The sequence below is a fragment of the Perca flavescens genome, chromosome 4 (genome assembly GCF_004354835.1).
Source record: "Perca flavescens isolate YP-PL-M2 chromosome 4, PFLA_1.0, whole genome shotgun sequence".
Lineage (NCBI taxonomy): Eukaryota > Metazoa > Chordata > Actinopteri > Perciformes > Percidae > Perca > Perca flavescens.
This window is the reverse complement of record NC_041334.1, coordinates 29,669,687-29,683,398: the sequence shown is the minus strand read 5'-3', so window position 1 is coordinate 29,683,398 and position 13,712 is coordinate 29,669,687. Positions and strand designations below refer to the sequence as shown.

The 13,712-nt window shown below is 39.8% G+C and overlaps 1 protein-coding gene across 1 annotated transcript in view; it reads left to right on the top strand.

Annotated features, from left to right (window-relative positions):
- Positions 1-11,909, top strand: part of LOC114554225 (vitamin D3 receptor B) — a 28,493-nt gene extending 16,584 nt beyond the window's left edge. The window contains exons 5-10 of the mRNA XM_028575918.1: positions 1,069-1,265; positions 2,718-2,817; positions 5,862-6,042; positions 9,052-9,203; positions 11,084-11,200; positions 11,550-11,909. Coding sequence (XP_028431719.1) covers positions 1,069-1,265; positions 2,718-2,817; positions 5,862-6,042; positions 9,052-9,203; positions 11,084-11,200; positions 11,550-11,803 — 1,001 coding nt within the window. The 3' untranslated portion in view covers positions 11,804-11,909. The remainder of the gene's footprint in view (positions 1-1,068; positions 1,266-2,717; positions 2,818-5,861; positions 6,043-9,051; positions 9,204-11,083; positions 11,201-11,549) is intronic.
- The last annotated feature ends 1,803 nt before the right edge of the window (positions 11,910-13,712 follow it).

Sequence of the window (13,712 nt, the reverse complement as noted above, 5' to 3'; positions counted from 1 at the left end):
TGGATCAAAACTATGTGACAACCCTCCCACGTAGACATATTAGACATTAATATAAAATACTGCATATAAATTACATTCAATCTGTAAATTTTTTTTTAATTGATAGTAAAATTGACACAACTTCTGTTTGCAGTTTTGGGGACCTACTGTCCCTCTTGTATGTTATGTAATATTTACTGGGGTCAAATATCTCTGGGTCTTTGCCCCCATTAGAGTGTTGACATGTTCTATTTGAAATAGTGAGCCTCCACACATTGTGTATAGAGTAAGTATACTCCATCTGAAGTTTAAACACCTGCTGTTATGTTCAATCTAACGAGGCCTCTTCTTTCCACACAGTCTTGTTTATTTTCATGGTCTGTAAATAGCAGGTACATTGTCCTATTTATTTTTTTTATCTTGTTTTCTCCCAATATATCCGGATATTGTCCCCAGGCCTCTCACTTCCAGCTGAATGTTCTTTCCCTGAGTGGTTGTGGGAGACACTGCGATTTACTGTACGTGGAGAGGAGCCAGTGGCATTGCTGTTGCAAAAACAGCAGCATGTTGTTGTGACCCCTCTCTCTCTCTCTCTCTTTCGCTCTCGCTCTCTTTTTCTCTCTCTCGCTCTCTCTCTTTCTCTCTCTCGCTAGTTCGCTCTCTCTGTCTCTGTGAGCTAATTCAGTGGTTAGAACAACAAGGAGCAAACGGAACAAAGACAATGCATTCACTTGTTCATTGCAGCAGGGGTCTCCATATGGACCCGTCCCCTCCCATTCTCTTCCTCCAGAGAATAACAACTCCCCCACCCCCCTTCCACCACCCAAAACCACATTGGCATAGCTGTCATCACAATGTAAAACACAAGTACATACTGAAAAGCTTTAAAAGTGGTGTACCTTCAAGCAATTTTGATGATATACAGTACCTGTGTTCAGTTATATCTTAAACTCATTCTTCCCCGCCATGCGTGTGTTTTCCAATGTTTAGTTTACCTTTTTTGTGCGTACATAGTTCATGTCATATATGGTTATATCGTATATAAATTCGTATATAAACGCTCTCCCTTTTTGATACTTGCACCCTCAGTCATTCTGACCGATGAGGAAGTGCAGAGGAAGAAGGACCTGATTCAAAGGAGGAAGGATGAGGAAGCACAGCGTGAAGCGGAGAAGGAGGCGCGGCGGCCCCGGCTCAGTGACGAACAGAGTCAGGTCATCGCCACGCTGGTGGAAGCGCACCACAAAACATATGACGACTCCTACTCTGACTTCTGCCGCTTCAGGGTTTGTGTCTTTATACACTTATCTTCATCATCAATGTCAACATTTTGCAGTCAGATTATTTCAATTCACACATTTCGTGGGACTTCAAACTGAATAGAAATCTTTCTGATATTGAGCCCTATTTTAACAATCTAAGCGTACGCTGTGAAGCGCCTGGCGCAGGTGTGTTTGGGGCGTGTACGAATCTGCTTTTGCTAGTTTAACGACGGGAAAAAGGGTCAGTGCGCCAGGCACATGGTTCAAAAGGGTTGTACTTAGTGTCTTAGTTAATCATAGGTGTGTTTTGGGCGTAACATGCAGTAAACCAGAGTGTCATCTCCCATTCCCTTTTAAAAGCCAGGCGCGCTTGTATTGCTATTATGATGGCAGATTTGTTAAGCAGGAAGGAGAGATTTTCAGGAGAAGAAACTGATCTGCTTGTGCGTGAAGTGAAAGCGTGTGAGCAGATTATATCATAATACTATTTCACATTGTAATATTTTTATTTTTTTATCTTTTGCATGTTTGCTTGCGGCTGCGCTTCTGTGTGTGTGTGTGTGTGTGTGTGTGTGTGTGTGTGTGTGTGTGTGTGTGTGTGTGTGTGTGTGTGTGTGTGTGTGTGTGTGTGTGTGTGTGTGTGTGTGTGTGTGTGTGTGTGTGTGTGTGTGTGTGTGTGTGTGAGAGTGAGACAAGCATAGTGTGCGCGCTGTGCGCATTTTACTAATGCGCTGTTAAAATAACAATGAAATGCTGCGTTATTGACTTTAGACCAGGTTTTTTGTTGGTCTGTGGCGTGACCAATTGCTGCCTCAAGATAGCAATACGCCAAGAATGCACCTAAACACACCTCCCTGTAAGACCAACACACCCATGGGCGCACAGATGGGCACAGGTACATTTGCTATTTAAACAACGTGAGCGCTGGACGGGAAATTGAAAACTGCGTCAATCTTAAACTAGCAAAGACACGCAGTGCACTAGATAGGGCCCATTATGATAGTTTTAAATTGACGGAACAGTTCTAGCTCTGTTAGACCAGTATTATGCTGCTTTAGAAGGATCTTTACATTTCCTGCATTAACCAGCATTTCAGTGTTGTTGATTCCTCACATCAGAATTTCCTTCTGCTTCAGCCTTGCTCTACCACCTGTCAACAAATGTCATGCCATTTCTCCTCCAAAACTCTGTGTTGAATCCCCCTTAAACACCTCTGTCCTTTCAAACATCTAACCTGTAGTTCATCCCACACAAAATATACTTACAGTACATACTCAAGTCCAGTAATTTTAAGCCTATTGTTTTCAGCAGATATTCAACAAAACACAAAATATTCTGTATTTTTGAATGAGAGTAAGAATTATGAACACAAAATTGTTGGCGGTGTGTTAATGAAGATTGTGAAAGAAGACCCATTTTTATTTTTGGTGACTAGACTTATTTAAAAATCCTCCGGTGTCTTTTTCTGCTGTCTAGCCTCCTGTGCGCGAGGGCCCAGTGACGCGTAGCGCCAGTAGAGCGGCCTCTCTCCACTCTCTGTCTGATGCCTCCTCTGACTCTTTCAGTCACTCTCCAGGTAAGAGACACACACTATGGAGACTTCAGTCAAATCAAGTGAAAACACTGACAGTCTCGGGTTACAATGAAACTAGTTTGTCCTGCACACTTGTCTTTGTGTAGGAATCATCTAGAAACAAATTTTACATTGAAAAAAAGGTGGGATAAGGTGTGTTTTGTAGGCCTGTGACAATTATTAAATAATTGTCCATCCGCAATTAAAGCATTAGCGCACTTTTTTTTTTATGAGATTGGTCACACCATTGTTTGGATCCATCATACGCGTTTGCAATACTGGCATAGCATCACATAATCGTAATGTTAGCTAGCTTATGATGCTATGGATTCCTACCTAGGGTTGGGTACCGAAACCCGGTTCCACTATGGTACCGGTTCCTACGCAAATGGTAGTATTCGGACCGGATTAGAACTCGAATTTCTGTTCCTCATTTCGGTTCCGACTGAAATATTTTCCCTCTGTCGCTCCGGCAGACTTTTTTTTTTTTTTTTTTTTTTCTTCTTTCTCCCTTTTCTGGCGTGTGGCGCACGTGCCCGCTTGCGGTGTGAAGCGCGTGTCCGCGCTATTCCCCCGACATGCACTCTACAATCCCTGCTGATAGACGGCTTTTTGTACACACTCAGAAACGGACGTAAAAATATCACACTTTCTCTGTAGTCTACCGTTAGCTAGCTACCGTAAATGTAGGCTACTTTTAAAATAGCATATTTTCCTCTGGGCTCACCAAAACGGACGTAAAAGCATATTAACTATTCACTGACTGCACGTGATCGCTAGTAAACATTACACTTACTCTGCTAGTCTATCGTTCAGGACAAGAGCCTGTAGCCTGGTGGTGGGGGAGGCAGGACAGCCTCCCCAAATTGTCTGCCCTTTTAAACTCCTACCTGGGTGTGTACAGACCTCTTGGACACCATCTGAGATTTTTCTCCTGTGCAGGACATGCCATAAGTCAGGAGAGGTGTCCTATCTTGCCAGAGAAGGCAAATATGGTCATTTTTCTGCTAAAGAACTGCTAAAGTTTGAAGCTGGTTGGCATACCAACTCAACATTTATTTTGTTGTTACTTGTTAATAGTGTAAGTGTTATTTGTTAAATTATTGTAGTTATGTGTTAGGTTTAAACGTTAATATATTGTTAAATTGAAATAATTTTCAATTTAAAAAAAAAAAAACTCCATAAAAAGCCTTTCTTTTGTCATTTTTCAGTTTTTCAAGAATCGATTTAAGAATCGTTTAGGAATCGGAATCGTTTTAAAAGGACCGGTTCGGCATCGGAATCGTAAAAATCCAAACGGTACCCAACCCTATTCCTACCACAGGACACCCCACCCGCAGTTGCAAGTCCAGTCGGCATTCAAACGTTAAAAATCCACCAAAGCACCTTTTACATGTGTTTAAGTAATGTAGTTAGTCCATCTGTGGTGTTTAATCTTCTATGGTGTTTTGTTTAATTAGTAACATTACCGTAAGTGACGACGCTGTAGCGGAAATGGCCATCATTCATTAAAGGTCCCATGGCTTGAAAATTTCACTTTATGATGTTTTTTTAACATTAATATGAGTTCCCCTAGCCTGCTCATTGTCCCCCAGTGGCTAGAAATGGCGATAGGTGTAAACCGAGCCCTTGGTATCCTGCTCTGCCTTTGACAAAATTAAAGCTCAGATGGGCCGATCTGGAATCTCCTCCTTATGAGGTCATAAGGTTACCTCCCTTTTCTCTGCTTTACCCTGCCGCCCACAGCTGCCCAGAGAATTTGGTCCGCCCATGAGGAAATAGAGCTACAACTGTGGCCGTGAACTGGTCAAGGCCACACCCCCACCCTCCACCTTGCCCCGCCTCTCTCCTCCTCAATAGCATTTAAAGCTACAGACACAGAAATGGAACGTCCTAAGGAAAGCTCATTGTGGGACTGGCTCTAGTGGCTGTAAATTTCAGGAAAGAGACTTCAGATACAGTATTAGGGGACCACTAAGGTCTATATAAAAGCATCCAAAAAGCAGCATGTCATGGGACCTTTAACATTATGCTAACGTAGTTCCACGAGGATTTGTGCTTTTATTTTTCTAATCTGGACAGAACAACTTGTTTGCTAACTTTTGATAAGGTCCTAAGGGGTATGACTGTTAACTGTTAGCTATGCCAGAGAAATTAAACACGCTCTGTTTTCTATTTATAATTAATGTTTTGTTTTTTTATTGACGGGAATAAATGTTCTATTTAAAAAAAATGTTGTTCATTTAAGCAAAAATTACAATGTTTTATGATAACAAAGAGGCGTGGTTTACTTTGTAGGCTGTGAACCTGCATATCTGGGTCACATAACAAAAGATGTATCCTGGGATTCATTTAAACTTGAATTAGTTTGAAAAGGAAATAAATAAATAAAGAATGTATTATTTAACGGAAAGAGACAATTATATTGTTTAGCGCAATTATTTCTGTCGAAAAATTTAATTCTTTCAGGCCTAGTGTTTTGTAAAAATATTATCAAAAGAGTTAATACTTGACGTAAGATGGCAATTTCTTCCAGTTCAGCTGTTTGCATGTTGGCGTATATAATCTCTTACGCCCCTTTACTGAGAATCCAGTGGAAATTCTGTGAATGACCTGTTCCCCCCCAGACACCTGACTCCTACTAGTAAACATCAGTTCATTAATGCATCCGCCACTAATGGAGCGAACAGAGCGAGGAACACGGTGCCATGGCCCACCGCCAACACTCAGCAGAGACAAATGACTCAAAACAACCCCAGCAAGCTCTACATGCTTCACATGTTGTCGTAGCTGTCATCTCACTCCTGCTGCCCCGACGATTGCATATTTTCAGATGATCCTTTCCATCAACAAGGCCCTCTCTTTTCCATGATTTCTTTCGGTTCTCTCAGCACAGAGTGGGTCAGCAGACAGAGTGGGTCTATGCATGGAGGAATAGTGTGACATTGTCATGCTTTGTGTGTGACCACTTTTCTCTCCCTTCTCTCTCTCCTCTTGTCTCTTCTTGCTTCCTCTCTGCTTTGCTGTCTTCTTCTTGCTCACTGCAGAGTCGGTCGACACAAAAATGAACTTCAACAACCTGCTGATGATGTACCATGAGCAGGGCAACAGCCCTGACTCCAGCGAGGAGGAGGGCTCCAGCTTCTCCATGCTGCCCCACCTGGCTGACCTGGTCTCCTATAGCATCCAGAAAGTCATTGGCTTTGCCAAGATGATCCCTGGGTTCAGGTATGCATATGTATGTGTGTGTGTCACTCACAGGTTCAAGAGGGCTTCAACCAATTGGGAAAGGTTAACAACTGATGTTAATCATCATCTAGAAAATGTGACTCCTAAGTTAAAAAATATTGTCTTTCCAAATTCACAATGGCCAATATAAGATGTTAGCGAAAATAATTATTTTAGAATAATGACATGTTGCTAATTTAGTCTTGGGCTGTACTGTTTTGCATATTTACTGTGACATAAAGATAGAGGAGAGGGTCTTTGGACTTTCTGTTGATTTGATTTTCTTTGTTGATTTTCTGTTTGCATATAGAATAGACTGCTCAAGTAAACACATATTGTTGTCTGGCAAAAGGTAATCTTTGCCTGAACAAAGACGTATGGTAGGGTTGCACAATATATCGTTTTTATATTGTCATCGTAATATCAACTTGCGCAATAAACACATTGCCAAAAACGCTCAGGGAATTTTTAAGATAGTCGAGAGTCTCTGTAGAAAACGGCACTTTAAAATTTTACTTTCATTCTCTTTTTTTTATTGGTGTCTTTTGTGTTCAGTTTAATATTCAATTTGTTAAATTAAAAAAGTTGGAAATAATTTCCTTTCAGTTTTTTAATTCAACAAGCAATTTGTATATTATAGTATACTGAAAGCAGCCGAAAGGTAGAACTACTTTATAATTTATTTATATATATATATTTATATATATATATATATATATATATATATATATATATATATATATATAAAAATAAAATTGTTATCGTGCTATTCAACAACACCATTTTCAGACCTCATGTATTTTGTATTGAGTGACTTTTTACCTAAATGTGCGTCGAAGACTTTGTACACCTACTTGTTTTTCTGCCTGATTAGTCGATATTTTGTCACAGTGATGGCTGTGGTCTAAAGGCCATAGATTACTGAGACTGTATATTACAGATGGCTAACATATTGTTGAAAATATTTTTATGTTGGTGTTCCTTCACTGAATGAGATTATATATTTGCCACATCATGTTGGGGTGAAGTTAGTAGGTGATTGTCTAACTAGAGCAAGAGTATTTAATTCAAATTCAAAGAGGTCTAGTTAGACAAAATCTCCTCAAGCAAAGGTCCAGAACATTATGTCTAACTAGCGTTACGATTTAGCTCCATAAATATTAAAGTAGCCTAGTAAGTTGTATCAACGTGTGATGTAGTCAATAACTGACTGATAAAAAAGAAAGCTAACAATTCAATAATATTTCAACAATATGTATTGTTTTTACATTGAACTGCAGGGATTCTAAACAATGAGTACTCGAATAATAAATAAATGTTATTTTGTCATTTAAAGTAAAATATGGGCTGCCTTTTTAAAAAAAAATAAAAAAAAAAATATCTTTTTTGCATCTTAAAATACTTATATTATATAAAATAATTTACTAAAATGAAATAAAAAGTGTGGCTTGAGAGTGGGGATGAGACGACGAAACGGGAGCGGTTACAGGTCTTGTAATACAATACATCCATGAATGGGAGTGGATGGCTAGCAGAAACAAAGCTTCTTGAGGAGGAATGGATAAATAAAAGGGTCGTCTGAATAGCAGGTTCCAGATGGTTCTCTCCATAAGACTAAAGTTATTTGCACGTACTGTCGATGTGAATTGAGTTACCTGCAAAGTAGTCGAGTCTCAAATACCATTTGAACATTTAAAAACTTAAAAAATCCCTTTTTTAAAGTCCATTTAGAACAGATAAAGAAATGTGTGATTAATCTGCAATTAATCCTGAGTTAACTAGGACATCATGCAATTAATTGCGATTCAAAATTTGAATCTATTGACAGCCCTAATCTCAACACATCTTAACAATTGAACAGCTTTAACATCTACTTTTCTCTTTCTTTCCGTCTTATATATCCCACTCCTCCAAATTATCTTGTTCAGCGAGAGAAATAGACTGTGAGTTTCCTGGGCCGCTAAACCGGTGCAGTAAAGGCTGGAAAAGCTGCGCTGGTTAGAAAAGCAACGCTCTGCCAAAAATGTGATGAATCTCAATTTATCGGTTATAGTTCTGGGTCCAAACCGGATGGCATCTGGGTCCGGACCACAATCTGCCTGTAAGTGGCCTTGGCTTTAGAGGAAGAAAGTTTGAATGGCACAAGGTCAATCCTTAAGAGATACAAAAGGAGAATGCAATATCACCTTGAAAATAAAATAGAATAAAATACCTGTGGAAGACACAAGCCAGCACATTATTTGTAACTGTAAAGGCAAAATAACAATAGCTGCCCAAGGCTTTTTCATTGTTTCTTTCCTACCTTCCTCACATTGCAATTGCGGCCTTTCAGCGCGTTTGTTTCTCAGCGTGTTGACAGGGACAAACACTCAGTGTCTCGGGGGTCACCCCAAAGTCAATTCTAAAACGAGTCGGGGCCTGTTTTTCCTGAAAGTTGTTGTTCCCACTGGCAGCGAGTGATGGATGCGGTCGGATTACCTTTGGAATGTTTGTCCACTTATGATCTGCTCGCTAAGCCCTGAAAAACACCCCAGGCCTCCCCTGAAGATCTGCAGCTTTCAGGTCATGTCTCCTGCTAGTTCAGTAGTTTCATTTAATTAACATTTAAAGAACTTTCATAACATTGCTACATTTACTGTGACAGTTACGGCGCTTAAAACAGCATCAGTACGATTTAGGTTTATCAAATGAGTTATCCGTACACAGGGACCCATCACCGCAGGAGGAAGCAAACCGAAAGCCATATTGTGGATGTTTTTGTCTTCCTGCACAGCATGCTTCTGATAAATTTTGAAGAATGTGACTGACGTCGAACCTGTAGTCAGTAAACCATTGATAAACAAAATCCTTTTGACGTGAATTATACAACTGATGAACTGACATAAACACACCGAAAGGGAATGTACTTGGTTTGGATCTTTACTTGGTTACCTGTTGCTGTATCGCTTTGCTTTCAAATTAAACATGAATGTGGTTCACTAACTTAGTAAGTGATATCTTTCCCTGCAGGGAGCTGACTGCAGAGGACCAGATTGCCCTGCTTAAGTCCAGCGCCATTGAGGTGATCATGCTGCGCTCAAATCAGAGCTTCAACCTGGAAGACATGTCCTGGAGCTGTGGTGGGCCTGACTTTAAATACCAGATCAGTGATGTCACCAAAGGTCAGTGTCAACTCTGCCACGTGTACCGTCTGACTGCCGTGAAAATTAGCTAGTGCGTATGCATGTGCATGCTCGTCAACCCTTTTTGCTCAGCTAAATGCTTCTATTCAGAGCTCGAAGGAAGCAGTCCGGCAGTAGGATAGCGACAGGATCATTAGCGTGGGAGTACAGAAAAGGTTGCTGATGGTCGCCTCCCTACATACCCCACAGGAAAAGGATGCTAATACACATTTTTCTGCAACACCAGTCTTACATATTCACAGAGGCTCCTGGGGGCAAGGCTTTCATTTGCCTTTCACACAAGAGCCCTCTCTCTGGGATTAACTAAAGAATGTCACTCCTGACCTGCTCACCAAACAAAACGACCCCTGTCTGGGCCAGGAGAAGCAGCTCTGTTGTGCTCTTAAAATATCACTAAATAGTTGACATGAACATGACTAGAATGCAGATTTTTTTCTTCTTCTTCTTATGCAGTAATTAATAGTATACAAGTATAGGCCTGTCGCAATATGCAATAAATCAATTAATCATGATCATGAATAAAAAAAAAAAAAAAAAAGATTTAATCATGATAAATAAAAATGAGCTTGATCATTTTTAAATGGAAATTATCGTGGCTGGAAAAAATTCCATTTTATTTATTATTTTGATTGGGTTTGGTTTTTATTCCAGTGCATTTTTTGTTAACAGAGTCCATTTTATTTATTGTTTTTGGTTGTTTTGTTCATTTATTGTGGATATTAAAAATGTCTTCCACTTCCAGTGTTAAATATTCTTTAGAAATAATAGTTTATTGATTTTTGAAAAAGTGTACCTGCATTATTATGCCATTATCATTATATTGGATGAAAATGGTCTCAGAACAACAATATTATCGTTTATCACAATCATTTCTGGGACAATTTATCGTCCAGCAAAATTTGTTATCGTGACAGGCCTATACAAGTATTAAAAAAAAGTTTTTACTCTCTTCTACATGGTACTTCAAATGAATTCTGCCCCTTGTTTCACAGTTGCAGTTCATTAGTAATTTTGTAATGTAACATAGTCATAGTTACTGCTGTGTATCATTAAAAGTGTCCAGTACAACCTTTTTTCCATACCTATCCAAATTATACTTTTCAATACTTGGTAAACACCTTTTTTCCGAAAAGTTAATTACTACCACATGTATCCTACGCACTGTTTTACCACATTTTAAACTCCACTTTAAAAAAAAAAAAAAAATATCTTTAAAGGCAGCATTTTGGTGTGTTCGTGACGTTTCTGGGTGTCAGGCCTTTGGGAACTGGTGTATAGCCGCCAGCCACAGTGCACAGGGTGTGAAGGCAGGACTCCAAAAAAAGGAATAAACATATCGTAAGCACACATCCAATAGGAAGCTATGAAAATGGCGGACACAGCGCCTGAAAATACGCAAATATAGTGAGGCAAAAAAAGCAGAAAAAGCTCCTTCCAAAGCGAGATAGAATCAGGGGTTGGAGATTTCAACAAAAAAAAAATATATATATATAATAATAATCAGAAAACATTAAGGTTTAATTCACAGCCCCTGGCATGAAATAAGGAAATTAAGGTACAGTCATGATAATCAATGAAAACATGTAATCAGTATTTGTAGGGTTTTTTATTTATGTATCTACATAAACCCCGCCCCCCCAAGAAAAGGCATATACACCAATCCAAATTAAAATTTGCTGATTTAAAAGAAATTCTCAACTGGTAGTTCTTAGTGAAAACAAACTTGAGAATGCACAGCATGCAAGACAAAATGAAAAATAATGAGTAAGTGGGACCTGGAGGGCTTTTCTTCTATGATTTAGTATGGAGCTGATTCTATGTGCCGCACGGACAGTAATGATGTGTTGCATTCTCTGTAGCGGGCCACACTCTGGAGCTGTTGGAGCCACTGGTGAAGTTCCAGGTGGGCTTGAAGAAGCTCAACCTGCAGGAGGAGGAACATGTGCTGCTGATGGCCATCTGCTTGCTTTCTCCAGGTACCGCAGGTCTGACTGTGTGGAGGAAGGAACCTATAGAGTGTCAAGATGAATTGTTTATGGGTGATCTTGTTCGCCTATATATAAGGCACCTCATTATTCATTAGATGTGCTCTCCCTAGCAAGCCACCTGAACAGTAGAAATACAAACACAAAGAACACGCAATTATATGTTTATTTACATTTGAACTATAATTGTTTTGTGGGATAAATACTATTCTACAATAAACAAACATTTTGATGCTCAGTTTTGCTCAATGCCGTTTCAATTTTATAGTTAATTTTGCTTGCTTTTTAGCTTGTGTAACAACCATAAATATCTTAAGAGTCTCCTCTCCCCCTCCTGCAGACCGCCCAGGTGTGCAGGATCACGCACGGATCGAAGCCCTCCAAGACAGTCTGTCAGAGACCCTGCAGGCCTACATCCAGCTTCGCCACCCAGGGGGACAGCTGCTTTATGCCAAGATGATCCAGAAGCTGGCCGACCTGCGCAGCCTCAACGAGGAGCACTCCAAACAGTACCGCTCACTCTCCTTCCAGCCGGAGCACAGCATGCAGCTCACTCCGCTCGTGTTGGAGGTGTTTGGCAGCGAGGTCTCCTAGAACCTCTGAACCACCTCAGTGAGGAGAAATGGAGGGAGGGAGTTGAGGATGCGCTGGATGGGATTAAATGGAGGTGTGTGTGTGTGTGTGTGTGTGTGTGTGTGTGTGTGTGTGTGTGTGTGTGTGTGTGTGTGTGTGTGTGTGTGTGTGTGTGTGTGTGTGTGTGTGTGTGTGTGTGTGTGTGTGTGTGTGTGTGTGTGATGGAGAGCAAGCAGATGTTTAGAGACTAAACAAGGAAACTTCATATAATACAAATCAACCATACATACAACTTCTGCTTATACACAGTGTTTTTGTCTATTTAAATCAACAAGCAGCTGCTTTAAATGCCTGGACATTTTGTGTGTGTACGTGACGTGCACACACCAACACAACAAGCATACTCAGTTATTCATTTAGCCATTCAGTTGAGCTACCTCTTTGTTTTACTGGGGTTGTTTTACATCACCTATGTAAAACAGTAACCTTTACACGGACAATTTAGATACAGTCTACTACACTATACTGACATTTCAGTATTTTTCAGTGCAAAAGCAGTGCCTGCACATTACTTTGACTTTTTGATGTTTCAAAACTTCATTCTTTTTTTTTTTTTTCATCTGCTTCTCTCCAAGGCAGCATCTATATGACACATACCTTTCACCAAAAGGTATGGTCAACTACTTTCTCAAAAAGCTTCCAGTACCTAAAAATAGCCTTGCTGCTTGATGGCTCGTTTCACGCATGCAGCCACTCGACATGCTAGCAAGTTGTCTGACTAGCCTCACAGCCTATGAAAACTAAACTGTCATTATTTAGGTTTATACTGCAGAGTACAGAACGGTCTGTAATCTAGTGAGGTTTTGATAGGACTTTGGGGTGCCTGGTTTTGAGATGAGAATTAGCCACTAAATGTGTTAGCTACTTTTACACTGCTAACTGTCAATCAAACCAAGCCGGCATTATGGCTTGTTACTCTCTTAAAAATGTTTTTCATTATTCTTCTCTTCTGTTTAATTGTTTGTTTCCATGTAAATAGTTAATTACTACCACATGTATCCTACGCACTGTTTTACCACATTTTACTCAAGCCTATGTATTGAAATACAGTGTCTATATTATCACAGATTTTAAAGGGCTAAAATGCCAAATCTAACTGGATAGTAAATCGAGGCCAAAGCAAGGGGCCTGTCTTGTTAATATATAGCTGCATACCATACTTGGAATTGGCATATATACTGATGTAATTGCAATGGATGTTTTTTTTGTACGTCATTTCACCTTTTAAAGACAATTCCATGAATTGTTCCTCCTTAGTAAACAGTGGCTCAGTGGGCAGAGAGCTTAGGAAGCTGCTTCAGACCTCCCCAGATATCGTACCCCTTTCGTTTCTGACAGGGAAGTGGATTTTCTAGAATGTCGGAGGGCCTGGGTTGTGCTTATGGTGCGCACCTCTACACTCAGGCCCTCCTGTTTGATGATGTATGCTGCGCAGCCCTCTAGTGGCTGCATTGTGTAAATACCAGGTATATAAATGTATAAAAGATGTCTGCCGCTGTACATAGGGCTACATAAATAATTCTCAAGGCTAATTCTTTCAGAAATATATATGCAAATATAATATTGACCCTTTTTTTCTTTTTTGATTCATTATCACTACTTTCTGAGACACTATGCTCTTTTGTTTTGACTTTGATCAAGTTTCTTTTTGTAAGAATGAGTTAGAAATGGCTTAAACAGGGATTGCTTGTGTATTTGACTCAGTCAAATAATTTTTTTAGTGGTGGGTTGATGTATTTGCCTAATTTCCAAGGTTCATTTTCAGAAAGAGGACAGGCTCTCTAATATAAGCCATATAGATCACTAAGCTAGTTATACACCTGATACATCATGTATCGAAATGATGACTCCAGAGCCTTGGATATCCTCA